This window comes from Grus americana, chromosome Z (assembly GCF_028858705.1).
Source record: "Grus americana isolate bGruAme1 chromosome Z, bGruAme1.mat, whole genome shotgun sequence".
NCBI lineage: Eukaryota > Metazoa > Chordata > Aves > Gruiformes > Gruidae > Grus > Grus americana.
In genome coordinates, this window is record NC_072891.1 from 39,406,944 (window position 1) to 39,421,516 (window position 14,573).

Below are 14,573 nucleotides of genomic sequence, written 5' to 3' on the forward strand. Positions count from 1 at the left end.
CTAGCAATGCAAACTGACTCTAATGACAGCAAAAGCACACTCAGTATAACATGAGACCACTGCAGCTGTCACAGCTGCTGTCTTCCCTGGCAAGCTCTTAGAACACAGATTAGCAATGAAAGGACTAATTCTCCTTACCTTTTATTAAATATTTAGTCACCCTATCGTTTTTTACCTATACAAACCCACTTTGCTGCTAAAAAACCCAGGAAAATATATTAATTTACTGGAACTGTAAGGAAATTCAAATGTTATTAACACCTACTAGCATCCCCGGACTAAGGATTGCCAAACAGTCTCCTTTCTAACCCTCTGCTTTTACATGTTTATAACTGCTATGATGAAATAGTCGTCATGCAGGTTTAAATTTCCCACACATAGATTTACCCAAAGTGCTTTTGTTATCATTAAGGCTGAGTGAAATCCTTTAGCAGTTCCTGAACTGTGAGAGGAATGTAACACCCTTTTCCTTTTTAGGCTGCAAATGGATTTTCCTTGGGTTTTTTTAACGAAGCATTTGCACTTAGAAAATAAAGCTGCGCAAGCCTGTGTGATCTGGCTGCATATGCATGGTATGTCCCTCATTAATGGTCTTGCTTTGAATGAGGATGAGCAGTCCCAGCTTGCATGGGGAGAGCCAACCAGGCAGATGTGCTGTTAAGCAAGAAAGCAACAGCCACGTGTTTAGAAATTCTGACAGAGACACACTAAGAAAATCTTACCCCAGAAAGGAGAGATTTTAGAAAGCATTTAGATGACTCAAGGTACACAAAGTGCACCTAATTAAGTTAGCCACACAGCATGCGGCATACACCTTTTACACTCAGCAAAAGTGGCTAGGACCTCTACTAGTCCCTGCTCAAATCAATTGCCATCTGAATACTGGTGTAGCATGCCGCACCATACTGGAGTGCTTGTTGTCCAAATAATTTCTCCAACCTTTACCTCCTTGTTCATGATGCTGAAGTGTTCTCTGATGAAGCAATGGATGGGCAGACATTTTCTCCTCCTTGTTTTTGTTATTTCATTAATGTACAGTCAACTTCGCAATTATGATATCCTGAAATGTTCTAATACATAAAGAATACAAGGCAGGAACTAAAACAAGTATTCACAGCTAATTATCTATATCCTAAGTACTTTTATTTTCTAAAGTAAGATGACAAATGCTGAAGCCAATGTTGAATTTGCAGTTAGGTCTAGTAAGACATTCTTCTGAATTTGTCCATTGCTGGGATTAGCACTGCGGCTCCAGTAAAGAGCTGTCTGCACAGGAAAACTGTGACCACTACCACATATGAACAGGATAGATTTAGGCTTTAAGATACCTATGTAGCTTTTTGTTCAGGTTCCGCCAGTGACAGAGAAGAGAAAACAGATACAAAACTCTTTTCCCTAATTTCTCCTCAAATTCAAGAAATTTAAGAGGTATGTTGCATTTTGAATCTTAAATTGTGAATGTAGTCCGTGTAACATTCACAAATATTTGTTCCATATATAGCAAAAGTAATCCCTGAAGGTAGTTTTCCTCATCACTCCAAAAGAACATTTCTATGTATTTCTGAAGGTTTCTAAACAAATTTCTGTAACAAGATCTAGGCTACAGTCACAAATATTGCCACTAATTCTAACCTCTGCCCAACATGTTTACTGGAAAGAGAATGTGCTTTAACAGCAGAACACAAACTATGAAGCAAAAGCCAAGGAGTCCTGTTGGCACAAGCCCCAAATTCACCAAGTGCAGAGAGGTCACAGAACACGGTTTCTCAAAAGAAACCCCCCTCCTTGTTTTTAAACAGCTCTAAGCTAAAATCCAGCTACAATCCAGCTAATTTTTGAAGTCTTTAAGATTTATTATGTTCAAGACACATGTTGCTCTGCAAAATTCAGAATGAGTTACTTTTTTTTTTCTCTTGATAGAGTGAGTCCCTTGCATATAGGTAGGGTCTTTTCCCTCTCCAAAACCAGAAGGCTCCAAATACATCAAACTCAAGAGATCGATGAAATCTGCTTCATTTTGAATGTTCTTTTCTCAGAAGATTTTAGCTACTTCTCTGAGACATGGCCAAGCCCTTGCCTTCTTCTTTCAAGTCAGCCAACACCTTTCTCATTGACTATGAAGTCCAGAGACCATAACGGCAGCTCTACTGCAATGCTTATAAACTGTGGAGTGCTGGAATGTGATATTTGACAGCTGGTCTGACACTGACTTCTGTGACATTGCAATATCTTGATAAAAAGGGTGGGGCACTTAAGTTTTTTCTTTTACCAGCATACTACTGGTAAAAATCTTGACCCAACTCCTTGCCGTCCTGTGGTCTTTTAATTTACTTGCCCATCTCATTACCAGCTTAAGAAAATAATGATATGAAAATAGCACGAGAATGCAATCCTGCTGAACAATGGTTTTTTTTCATTCCTCAAACCATTTGCTACACTAATTAGGAAGTGAGCCAGTTAAAATCTCTCAACTAATCTCCAATTCTTGCCCAAAAGTTAACAGTGAGATTGTCACTGCCAAGGAGTGCTGTAAAATGACCTGGCAACCAGAAAATTGGAATGTTCTGAAATTTAATATTTCTTTTTAATGTACATGCAATTAGCGATATCAAGGGGATGAAAACTCTTTGAGGCAGGTGCTCAACTGGGATAATCACAATGAAATGGAAATGTAAGTGTAGGTGATCAAACACAATCATTTATGTCAAAAAACATTTCCATATTCCCTGACAGCAGACATTCTTCTTTTCTAAAGTTACATTACACTGAATTCCTACTGGCCATTTTTCTGCTTTTAGTAGAAAACATCAAAAAATAATTCCACCAGGAAGCTTCAGTCATTATTTTTTGAGAGTTTCTTTAAGAATAGAAAAGTCAGCTATGTCACGAATATAGTAATAGAATTAGACATTAACAAACCTTTTATTATTCACAAATAAACCTCAGTCCCATTAGTGTTACAATTAACTTCATTAAATATTTCTACCTGTTGTAGATAAATGAAGAGAAATTACCATTATATGACAAAATTTCCTGACTGAAGAACTGTTATGTCGTATTACAGCAGCACTGGATTTGGCCAGTACAGTACAAGGGGAAGGAGATGTATATTCACATGATACTGAACATGCTTTGGATTAAACCTTTCATCTTTAGGCTACAGTCACCCAAGGTTTAGCTTTGAGCTGTTTTTTCATCATCCACAGATCTAACACTGTTCCATGTGCCAAAAATTAACACTAAATTTTACGTTGCTATTCCTCAGAATGATTACATGTTTCACCCTACCTTCTCAAGTGTTTCAGGTCTTGGGTTGGTGCAGACAAGGGAGAAACCTGCAACAAAACGTGGCTGCAATTATTGCCACTCCATTATTGCTCTGCTCACTGTGGTTTATCACTATGGTTTTCCTCTAGGTCCAGGTATATTGCGAACTGCAGTCTAGTCCATACTGGGTCACGAATGAAAATAAGTTTGATGCAGCCTCAGCACATGTCATATTTTAGCACCACGCAGCTGCTCGCTCACTCTTCCCTCCTCCTGGTGGGATGGGGAGGAGTATCAGAAGAAAAAGGTAGAACTTGTGGGGTGGGATAAGGACAGTTTACCAGGACAGCAAAGGGAGAGGAAAATAACAACAGTATTTATAACAGAATTTACAAAGTGGGTGATACACAATGCAATTTGCTTGACAGACACTCAGCCCATCCCAGAGCTGCTGCTCCTTACCAGCCTGCCCTCTTTATATGTTGGGCACGATGTCATATGGTGTGTAATACCCCTTTCGACAGTTTGGGTCAACTTTCGTAGCTGTGTGCCTTCCCAGCTTCTTGTGAAAATTAATTCTATCCTAGCCGAAAGCCAGGACAGCACAGTAAAATTGTTCTTGATTCCTGTTGAAGCAACACAGACTTCCCATGGATTTTTGCTGATGGAGAATGTCATTTAAGCTAAAACTAATATACTGGGCACCCCTAGAAGTACAGATTTCAGTCACCATTAAGCAAACAAAATACCAACCAAATTGTGCAAACTTTACAACAACACGATGAGTGGTTAGAACAACACTAATTACAGAAGGATCTAATGCAGTTCTTTGTCAGTGAACAGCAACTTCGTGTGTCAAAAAGCCCTGAAAAAAGATCCAAGTTGTAGGACTATTCGCTCATGTTTACATGAAACTTTTTAACACTCCAGTGGCAGGTGCTAAAGGGAGATGTTCCTATGCCCTCTCATACATTGTGATTCAGTTCATGTTCTAACTCACCCAGCAACAGGCTCCTTAGAAATAGCAAGTGTGATTCTTGATTTTGACTAGGCTAAAAATGGTAGGATTGCTCATGTAAAAGCTTTCTGAGGCAATTAAATAAAGGGTCCACAGTGGTAAATATTGCATTACTTAATAACTAACTTAAACCTTCAGTCAAACTCTGAACATGGAAGACAACATGACAGTTCCTATTACTTTGCAACCAAGTAGTGTAGTATTGATCCTTTATCCTCTGAGTGCTTGTACTGATTATGGCTACCCAGGCAGACATCAGCAACTCACCTGGTCCCAGTGTTTAACTGCTGTGTTATTCTATTTGGCTAACAAAATCTTTTTGTTCACTAATAGGGTTTAACAACTTAACACTTAGCATTGCCAATATGAAATATAACCTTACTCATAACAACATTCTCGTCTGAATTGCTCTAACCCCATGATGCTTATTTTTAAAAACCCAGGCTTTTAGTACTGTAATGACATTCTTCATTCGTGCTGAATTTTGTGCCACCTACATTAAATCCAAATTGTTCAAAGCTTTATCTTCTCCTTACTCAACCTCATACTGCAATCTTGTAACACTCAAATTCATAAATAATTGGAAAACACAGCTTGACGACGATCTTAACACTGAAAATTTTAACCCTCCTCTCTATTTGCAATGAACAGTCTGACCCAGAGTGATCGAATGTATGTTTCCCAAAGGCACGCTCCACAAGTAGTGGCATACTCCTGGCCAAAGCAAGACCATCACCCTGTGGTGAAATCCTTCTTTTCCCCTACTCGTCAGACAGATATCTACCATATCAGTCCAGGATATTATTTAGCAATATGAACTGGTGTAACTACATAGCATCATGATGAAACATTTACTCGTGGCTGCTACAGTTCTGCTTCCCTCTGCCCTCTCATGAACATCCACGACGTCCTATCAGTAGTAAGTACAGGATTCTGGCATTACTTTACTACGCTCTGAAGACAGCCCAGATCATTTGGTGGTGTCTCATCAAAGAGATGCCTGCCAGCATTTTACATGCTGCTACCACCAGTTCCGTTCAGCTTGTTATGGCAAAGGTAAGAAACCCACACACACGGTACCAAGATTTTTTTTATCACCAGGTCGTACAGACCTGCTCTATCTGTGGTTAGGTGAGGCTGGGTAAAATGTAAATGCCTGGAGTAATGTTTCCGCAGGTATTCTGATCCTGGAGCAGAGGTGACAAAGGCATGACACTTCTATAAAATCCTGCTCAAGCAGAGTATCTAACTGAAATCAGGTACCTTTACTTCTTATTTCAGTGGAATTGAGACTGGAAATCTTTCAGTTTCTAAAAGATGAGTGAACCTGACCCATCAACCAGGAGTTCAAACCCCCCAAATTAACCTGAAATTAATTCAAATTTAAAAAATAGATGAGTTGTCATCTTAGTTGAGATTGATAAACAAACACTAATGCTGTAAAATGTTTTCTCCATTAGTGAATGTGACACTTTACAGGAACATGAATTATTAATTTTACATTTTTGAGCACTGCTGTGGGCCACGTCTTTTTCAGATCTCCATTGTGATGCAAAGCACTGGGGACCTCATAAGTAAAATGGAACAAACTTTAGTTTGTATGTAGATCAATTTGAATATATTATCAATCTTAAAGCTGCCTTTTATTACCTTAAGAATTGTGTTCTTCCAGGATTACTGCTTTGCCATTTATGCTACTTGATTCTGTGGGATATTTTTCACCATATGAGTCACAAATTTCATTATAACAGCCCTTCTCTACTAACTCTCCATCTCATGTAGCAATTCAGTATAAAAAGACAGCTTTCTCATCTATACTGTCCATTTAACTTCTATGTATTATTGTCATGCACAGGCGCTTCAACTCTGACATTTCACTGGAACTGCAATCTCTTCAGTGATAGAAAAGCTCCACCTGATTTTCCTTATGCTTTGTATTGATGTAAAGTCTGACTTTAGGACTGAGGTTGCAATCTTTCTCTGCAATTTTTTCCACTTTGTAACTCTTCATTTCACCACTGCGGCAAACCCAGAAGTGCACCACAGCTCTTTATTCCCACTCTTGGTAGTGCTGTAATAGTCTGATTTCAATAGAGGGCCTACCAGCAACAAACTCAACCATTTAATAGTTGAATTAGAGCTTCATGATACCTTTCAGCTATGGACTGATTCTGTCCATCTTCCCACTTCCTTTCTTCCCTTTGTTTCATGCATTGTAGCGTCACCAAAATAACTTTGCTGAGCAAACTCTATGGAGCTAAAAAAGGCTCTCGATTCACAGTACAGTGCTTTCACTGACCCCTTACAAAGGCCAACCACAAGCAGCACATCAGCTGGAGAGACCAGAAACCTCTGTAACAGATTTCATTCAACGCTTAACTTTCATGCATAGTATTAATCTTTGCTTTGAATCCACAAACTTCACTCACTTCTTTGTTTTTCTTGCAACACATAGGAAACATCATGTGACTATACACATGCCTAGAAAAGATACTGTGGATAAAACCGTGTTTCAAATTTTCTACAAGACAACCTATGTTAGGGACATTACAGCCTCATTTGGGCATCTCTTCCTAAAAGCACTTAATCCATCTCATCTCTAAATGACAACACGTAGCATTGCCAGGCAAGGATGTGAATGATAATGGGACAAAATCATGCTATACTGCATACCCTTTATCTTTTCATCTAAATACAGAGTAATGTTTGGTTAATGCTGAGAAAATTGTCAAAATGTGTAATCCACGTGTCTTCAGTTTATGTTCCCTGTTGGATCTATTCATATTGTTTATAACAGTGTTGAGGCTTTTCCAGAAGAAAAAAATCAAGCCAAAGATCTTCAAAGCAATTCATTAATTGAAATCCACAATAGCAAGATTTTATATTACCTATATATCTTTCCCTGTGCATTCACACAGTGAAATCAAACACTATCCAAACAAGTAGTTTAGAAATACCAGATTTCATAATGGTTCTCCTATTATATGCAGGTTATTTATATAATGAATTACCACTCAATAAAAATGCCATCATTTAAAATTTCATTAAGGACCAAATTAGTGATCCACGTCTGAAGCAAGCACAGATCAAGGTAATTGTGTGGGCATGTTACACAGAGAGGATTTTAAGCATTAAGTAAACTACCATTAAATGATTTGGAAAGTAAACAAACCTCAGTGTTTCTTTGTTCACAAATACACATGCCATCTAATCTGCTGCAAATATTGGCATTAGATACAGTCACACTTATCAACATAATAGCATACAGTACTGCTCCTTTAAAATTCTCACTGCCGTTCAATGTACCTTATTTAACATTGAACTTTTTGGTTTTAAAAGGTTCAGGTTATATATAATACAACTAAATTTCCAGTCTGCTTCAATAATCATTAAATGTTATACAAACTGAGGACAAACTGGCCTTTATTCTAAAAATACATGTCCATATATTGACATGTCTGCAGCCACACAAGAATCCCCAAGCCCAGGTTCAGTGGAGTAGTCACAAAATCAATCACAAACACTTTTGCCAGATCTAGGTATTAGACTCTCGGCTTCTCTTTGGGTACAGAAACATTAACAGGGTTGAGTACCTTGCACAACCCTCACCAGCACTTCACAATATTAAAGTCATATTTAACAATGGTTCAGAAATTCAGAAATTTTGTACCAGCAGCAGCACAGATGGGGCACAAAACCTGAATGGCATAACACGGAATGTGCTGGACAATAAATGATGGCTCTGATTTTCTGCTGTGCTCTGCCTTAGAGTCTCTCACAATTCAGGCCACAATAGTCTGGGCTTGCTGCCGGAGGTGCAGAATGGGTATCTGGAAGCTGGGTGTAACACCAAAGTTTATGGTGGTACATGCATGTGAACTTGGGCATTTGTGTGTAAATTGCTCCACCTCTGTGCACACAGGAAAGAGCAAGGACTGATGCAGACGTGAACACTTTCTCCTCCTTTTGCAGTATCGCCTATTCTAAGTGCAGTGCTGCAGTGCTTGTTGTTTGAATGGTGGGTTTCAGCACTCACGGGAACAGAGATTTGGGCCCTGATAATTTTCATACTAATCCCCAAAATATGCTGCTCAGCAGAGCTGCTGGTGCTCTTAAAGCGTTACGCAGTTCAGCCCTATCAACAAAGGGGTCAACATGCTTTGCATACCCTTCCCTAGTCTTGTCCCATCCTCAAGAGGAACTTCAGCCTTAAACACGGCTTTCCAGACTGCAGAAGTATTCCTGTGTGATGCTCAATTTGTACACTGTACATCTACAGTATTCAAACTGTCTTTTACCAATAACTGTTACTTCTCATAAATTACTTGTCAAATAAAACCTGACAAAACCTTCACAGACAACAGTCATCATCTGAGGACTTAAAAAAAGCTTGACTCTCATATCACCACGGAAAAACACCAGGTAGCTGGCGGTTTGTTGGCAGGAGTGGCTTGCATGAACAACATAAAAAAGCTAATGGGATCTTCTCCAAACTTCCTTTCTAAAAGAAAACCAGAGGAAATTAAATTCTACAGTCAGTGATGAAGCTACTAACCACTGAAATTAAAGGATTAAAACAAAAGTGTGTCTTGGGTACAGGTACAAGACAATATTATACTTAACTATAAATCAGTAATTAAATTATGTTGACAGTTACCTATTTTAGTATATACTCCAAAGATATGACACCATTTTTCAAAGAGATCTTAAAATTAGTATCAGTAGGAACTGCCAAAAGGACCAAAAAAAAGAGCATTCTTATTTTAATGCCTTATACACCAAGTCCAGAAAAAGACTGGAAAAAAGCTAGAGAAACTTTCCTTTTAACATCATACCATCCCACATTGCTCATCTTCATTCTAAAAGCTCGTTGATTTACAAAAGGAGATCTGCAGACATGAACGTTACACATGTGGTTTTGCAGAGAAGCACAGCACAATGATCAGTGCATTAACAAAATTTCTGTACTCCTCCATGAACAATGTTGGACCTTACGTTCCAAGAATAGCATATACTTAATAGCATGGTAGTGTCTTTGCTTCATTTTAATGGGAAGCAGAACCTTAGCAAACAGATAATGTGTCAGTTCTTGTAACGCTATATGCCATTCAGGTGAAAGTCCTCTGGTATGATATTTCATATAAAAAATGCAAAGGCTTTTGTCTCAGACACATAGGTGGATTTTCTTACCTTTGGTTCCATTGAAATGAAGCTGTGGGTACCTCTACTTGAAAGAACTGACCTTTTAATTGTTTTACTATGGTAGAAGTGGTAGTAATCCTTCAGTGTTCCAATCTATAAGGGGAGAGAAGGAAAAAAGAGAGGGAGATTTAATTTATAAAAACCAGTTTTCTGTTTTTCATTTCTAAAAGTCTATAAATTATACAATTTCCTGTGTGCTGAAATGTTACTTGAACCCACTGATCATCTTTCAAAAGAGGGACATATGATATGAAATGGATGGAGTGTCCTTGAGGCAGTAACTGCATAACCAAAGATTATAATTGAGCTGCTTAGTCTGGCTGTATCTACCTTCTTAATGTTTAATTTATATGCAGTACTGTAAGTAATTCTATATCAATCTATATCCAAACTGTCTTCAAATGGCAAGTATAAAAATCATCAAATGGCTATATGGTTATTAAAAAGCATTCCATCTAGTTTGCTTAAGGAAATGTACTGTAAAATGCACTAGATTTGGTTATTTATATAATTAAATTATTAAAAGAATGGTCACAGCATCAGACTATACAACAGGAATAGGCTTCTCTTTCTGCCAAATGTAGGCAAGAAAGAAGTAGAAGAAAGAAAGATGGAAATGGTAACTTCAGAGGATAATGACTAGTTTGAAGTCACAGCATCAGACTATACAACAGGAATAGGCTTCTCTTTCTGCCAAATGTAGGCAAGAAAGAAGTAGAAGAAAGAAAGATGGAAATGGTAACTTCAGAGGATAATGACTAGTTTGAAGTACAAAATCAGTTCATGAAAAACTGCAAATTTCACAATGGTACAATAAAAACACTTCCTATTCACTCCATCAGTACACAGTAGTAATGTAAATATTAAACTAAGCCACCCTTCACAATTTGACACAGAAATTTGCCTTTCCAGAGTCATTAACATCTAAAGATTCATAACTTGAAACTTTAGTTTCACGCACCTATAAACAAACATTCAGCCTCTTTGTCTTTAGGGAGAATGTCTCTCCAACTCATTTGGAATTTGACCCTCTATTGCACTGCAAATCTTTTAAGACACTTAATAATTTAGTTAAAGGTTCCTTAATGATAAGCAAGAAAGGGACAATTGAGCTTACTGTCACTTCAAGTTGAAACTCAAAGTGGCCTCAGAAAACAGGCTTGGCTTTGCAAATAAATCTGAATTAAATCACCAGTGAGGATGGAGCAACACTCAAAACCTCTAATCTTAAAAAAACCAGTATTCTGAATTTGCATCTATAAGAATAAACATGTAGAAAACTTGAGAATTCAGTAGTAAAAATTCAAAGAGAACTGGAAATAATCCATTGAAAAACACCTAGAATATGCTTTTAGAATATCAGAAAACAACAATTTTGAGAAAATATAAAAGTAGACTAAGAAGAAATATTGATAGAAAATGATTATTCTCAAGGAGCACTTGAATATTTTACCTTAAAATTTAATAATGTAAAAAGCACAGGGGAATGAGGGGGACCATTTAAAAAAAAAATACTACCAACAATGTAAATGAATTCACCTAATGGAGAAAACTGCAACAGGGTCTAAGATAATAATCCCTGTTTGTGCAGTTGGTCCAGCCATATCTTCATTTCAGGAAGAATGACTTATGTTTAGTTTAACTCAAATACCGAAACACTTAGTTAAACCCAGTTAGTTTATCATAAATTAAATAGGAATTGGTTTGACTAAACATAATTAAAGTATACTAGCACTGTGATAATAATTTTCATGCTGCCCTCTCTTTGAAAGTCAACTCCAGCTGAAGTGGTGCAACTGTGTAGCATGGATGAGCTTGGTCTCACATCTCCACATGCATGCTTATGGCGAAACCTTCCTTAATCATATATGGAGAAGCCTTCTTGTGGACACCTCAAAGAGCTGCAGGACCCTGGGCCTTCTGGGAAGATCCCTGCTGACTGGAAGCTAGCCAATGTTATTCCAGTCTACAAAAAGGGTGAGAGAGAAGACCCAGGAAACTACAGACCTGTAAGTCTAACCTCAGTTCCTGGAAAAATTGTGGAGATTACACTGGGTACTACTGAAAGGCATTTAAAGAATAATGCAATCATCAGGCACAGTCAACATGGTTACACAAAGGGAAAGTCCCGTTTAACTGATTTCATATCCTTCAATGATAAGGTCACCCATCTAGTGGAGGAAGGAAAGGTGGCGGATGTAGTTTTTCTGGATTTTAGTAAGGCTTTTGATACTGTCCCTCACAGCATCCTTCTAGACAAGTTGTCCAACTGTGGGATTAGCAGTTTCAAGGTGTGCTGAGTGAAGAACTGGCTGAAGGGCAGAGTTCAAAGGGCTATAGTGAATGGGGCTACATCTAGCTGATGACCAGTCACCACTGGTGTTCCTCAGGGCCCAGTTCTAGGGCAAGAATAGGGTTCAATATATTTATCGATGATCTGGATGCAGGTGTTGAATGCACCATTAGCAAGCTTGCTGATGACAACAAACTGGGAGGTGCGGTTGACTCTCTTGAGGCACAAGAGGCCTTGCAGATGGATCTAGATAGATTGGAGCATTGGGCTACGACTAATGGGATGAAATTTAGAAGTTGAAATAATGGATTCTGCACCTGGGACAGAGCAACTCTGGACACAAGTATAAATTGGGAGAAAAATGGCTGGAGAGCAGCTCTGCAGAAAGGGATCTGGGGGTGCTGGTTGACATTAAGTTCAATAGGAGTCAGCAGAATGCCCTGGCAGCCAAGAGGGCAACCCATATCCTGGGATGCATCAAACACAGTGTAAATAAGCATGTCCTGTGAGGAGTGTCTGAGGACTCTGGGTTTGTCTAGTTTGCAGAAAAGGAGGGTGAGGGGCGACCTCATTGCTCCCTGCAGCTTCCTCGGGAGGGCAAGTGGAGAGGGAGGTGCTGAGCTCTTGTCTCTGGGATGCAGTGATAGGGCATGTGCGAATGGCTCAAAGCTGAGCCAGGGGAGGTTTAGACTGGACATTGGGAAGCATTTCTTTACCAAGAGGGTGGTCAAACACTGGCACTGGCTTTCTAGAGAGATGGTTGATGCCCCAAGCCCTTAATTACATGCTTTAAGTTGGTCAGCACTGAATTAGTCAGGCAGTTGGACTAGATGATGATTGTTGTAGGTCCTCTCCAACTGAAATTATTCCATTCCATTCCATTCCATTCCATTCCATTCCATTCCATTCCATCACTTTTGACTACATTAACTAGAGTTTATTCTGAGTTTAACAGCCTGCAGCATATTCAATGTCCCTTAGCATCAGGCTACTGTTGCACCCTTTTTGAATTATTATTAATATCAACCATTGAAACTTGGTGCCAGGGTTATCACCAGTGCAGGTGATGGCATGCTTCCCTGAGACAAAGGGGTGTAATCAATCACTTCCTGGATGTTTCCTGGACTCATCAGTAGCCTCACAAAGGGCTGAAGTGCTAACTACTGGAAAGTGATGCTACTCTTTCATCTTGTAAGTCCTCAGAGACCAATAGAATCATAGAAACATTTTGGTTGGAAAAGACCTTTGACCCCAACTGTTAACCTAACACTGCCAGTCCAACCACTAATCGTGTCTTAAGCACCACATCCATGCATCTTTTAAATAACTCCAGGGATGGTGACTCAACCATTTCCCTGGGCAACCTGTTCCAATGCTTGACAACCCTTTCGATGAAGAATTTTTCCCTAATATCCAATCTAAACCTCCACTGGTGCAACTTGAGGCCATTTCCTCTTGTCCTATTACTTGTTACTTGGCAGAAGAGACCAACACCCACCTGGCTACAACCTCCCTTCAGGTAGTTGTTGAGACCGATAATGTCTCCTCTCCGTCTCCTCTTCTCCAGGCTAAACAACCCCAGTTCCCTCAGTCGCTCCTCACAAGACTTGTGCTCCAGACCCTTCACCAGCTTTGTTGCCCTTCTTTGGACACGCTCCAGCACCTCAATGTCTGTCTTTTAGTGAGGGGACCAAAACTGAACACAGTACACAAGGTGCAGCCTCACCTCAGTGAAGTGCACATTCACCATACTAAAGTACTTTACAAAGGTTATACACCTTTTATGGACCCTGCTGTCTTCAGAGTGAATTAGAAACGTGTGTGTGTGCGCGCGCGTGTATGTGCGTCTACGCACACACACACGCACACACACTTCTGAAAAGACACTGCTCAAATAGGTAACTTTATTTTACCACTGCAGAGAACTGCATAAATAGAAAGGTCATATTTTAGGGAAAATAAACATCTGTCCTGTTTTCTGTTACACAGATCTCACCATCGCCCTATTCTCTGTGTCTTGTCTTGCACTAGTTTGATGATTATTTATTTTTTTATTTAAGATAAACTCTAGCTGACCCCTCTGAGGGCATCCAAAACAGCAAATTTAAGAGATGATCTAACTGCACTCCTGGAGGTCCTACAGTTTAGCAGCAGTAGCCACCCACAGAAGAGACTGGAGGGATCTGCATGCTCTGCCTTCCAGCCAAAGGGGGACAGCCTGAGGCTTTGTAATGCTTGACAGCTGTACTCCCTCTGAGACCTTAGGCTCAGGAGACAGAATTAAGCCTTTAGAATCAAGTGTGGTAATTTTAACGCCATGTCTTCCAGGCACCATCAGTTTTCAGAAAATAATAATTATTCATCATAATAATAATAACAATTAATTAAAATGGTGAGTTCTACAGTTTTTGTTCATAACTGTCAATGAAATAAAAGGATCTCAAATCTTTTAAATGGCATTTTATTCATATTCACTAACTGCCAGTGCCTCTCACAGTAAGGTAACACCAGTGTTATTAAAAATTTTATTGCCTTCTTTTCCCTTAATGGGAATTTACTTAGACCTTCCAAATCCTTGGACCACTTGGAGAACAGTTAAACCATGGAAATATAGCACAATAAAACTTATCATTATGGATGTTCTTGTTAAATTGTTTTTTTATACTTTTAACTACCAGGTCTGAGAGGCACTCTCAGAGGAAAAGCAATGCAAAGACAGAAAGACCAGACTGCAGACCTAACTACCTTAGAGACTGATGGCAATTTAACTGTTTTATACTTGGGAAATCTTTG

General features: G+C 39.0%; 1 protein-coding gene across 4 annotated transcripts in view; it reads right to left on the reverse strand.

The window, feature by feature from the left end:
• Positions 1–14,573, reverse strand: part of PCSK5 (proprotein convertase subtilisin/kexin type 5) — a 255,951-nt gene that overhangs the window by 217,534 nt on the left and 23,844 nt on the right. For all 4 annotated transcript variants that reach the window (XM_054810046.1, XM_054810045.1, XM_054810047.1 and 1 more), the window contains exon 2: positions 9,476–9,580. In XM_054810046.1, the coding sequence (XP_054666021.1) occupies positions 9,476–9,580 (105 nt within the window). The remainder of the gene's footprint in view (positions 1–9,475; positions 9,581–14,573) is intronic.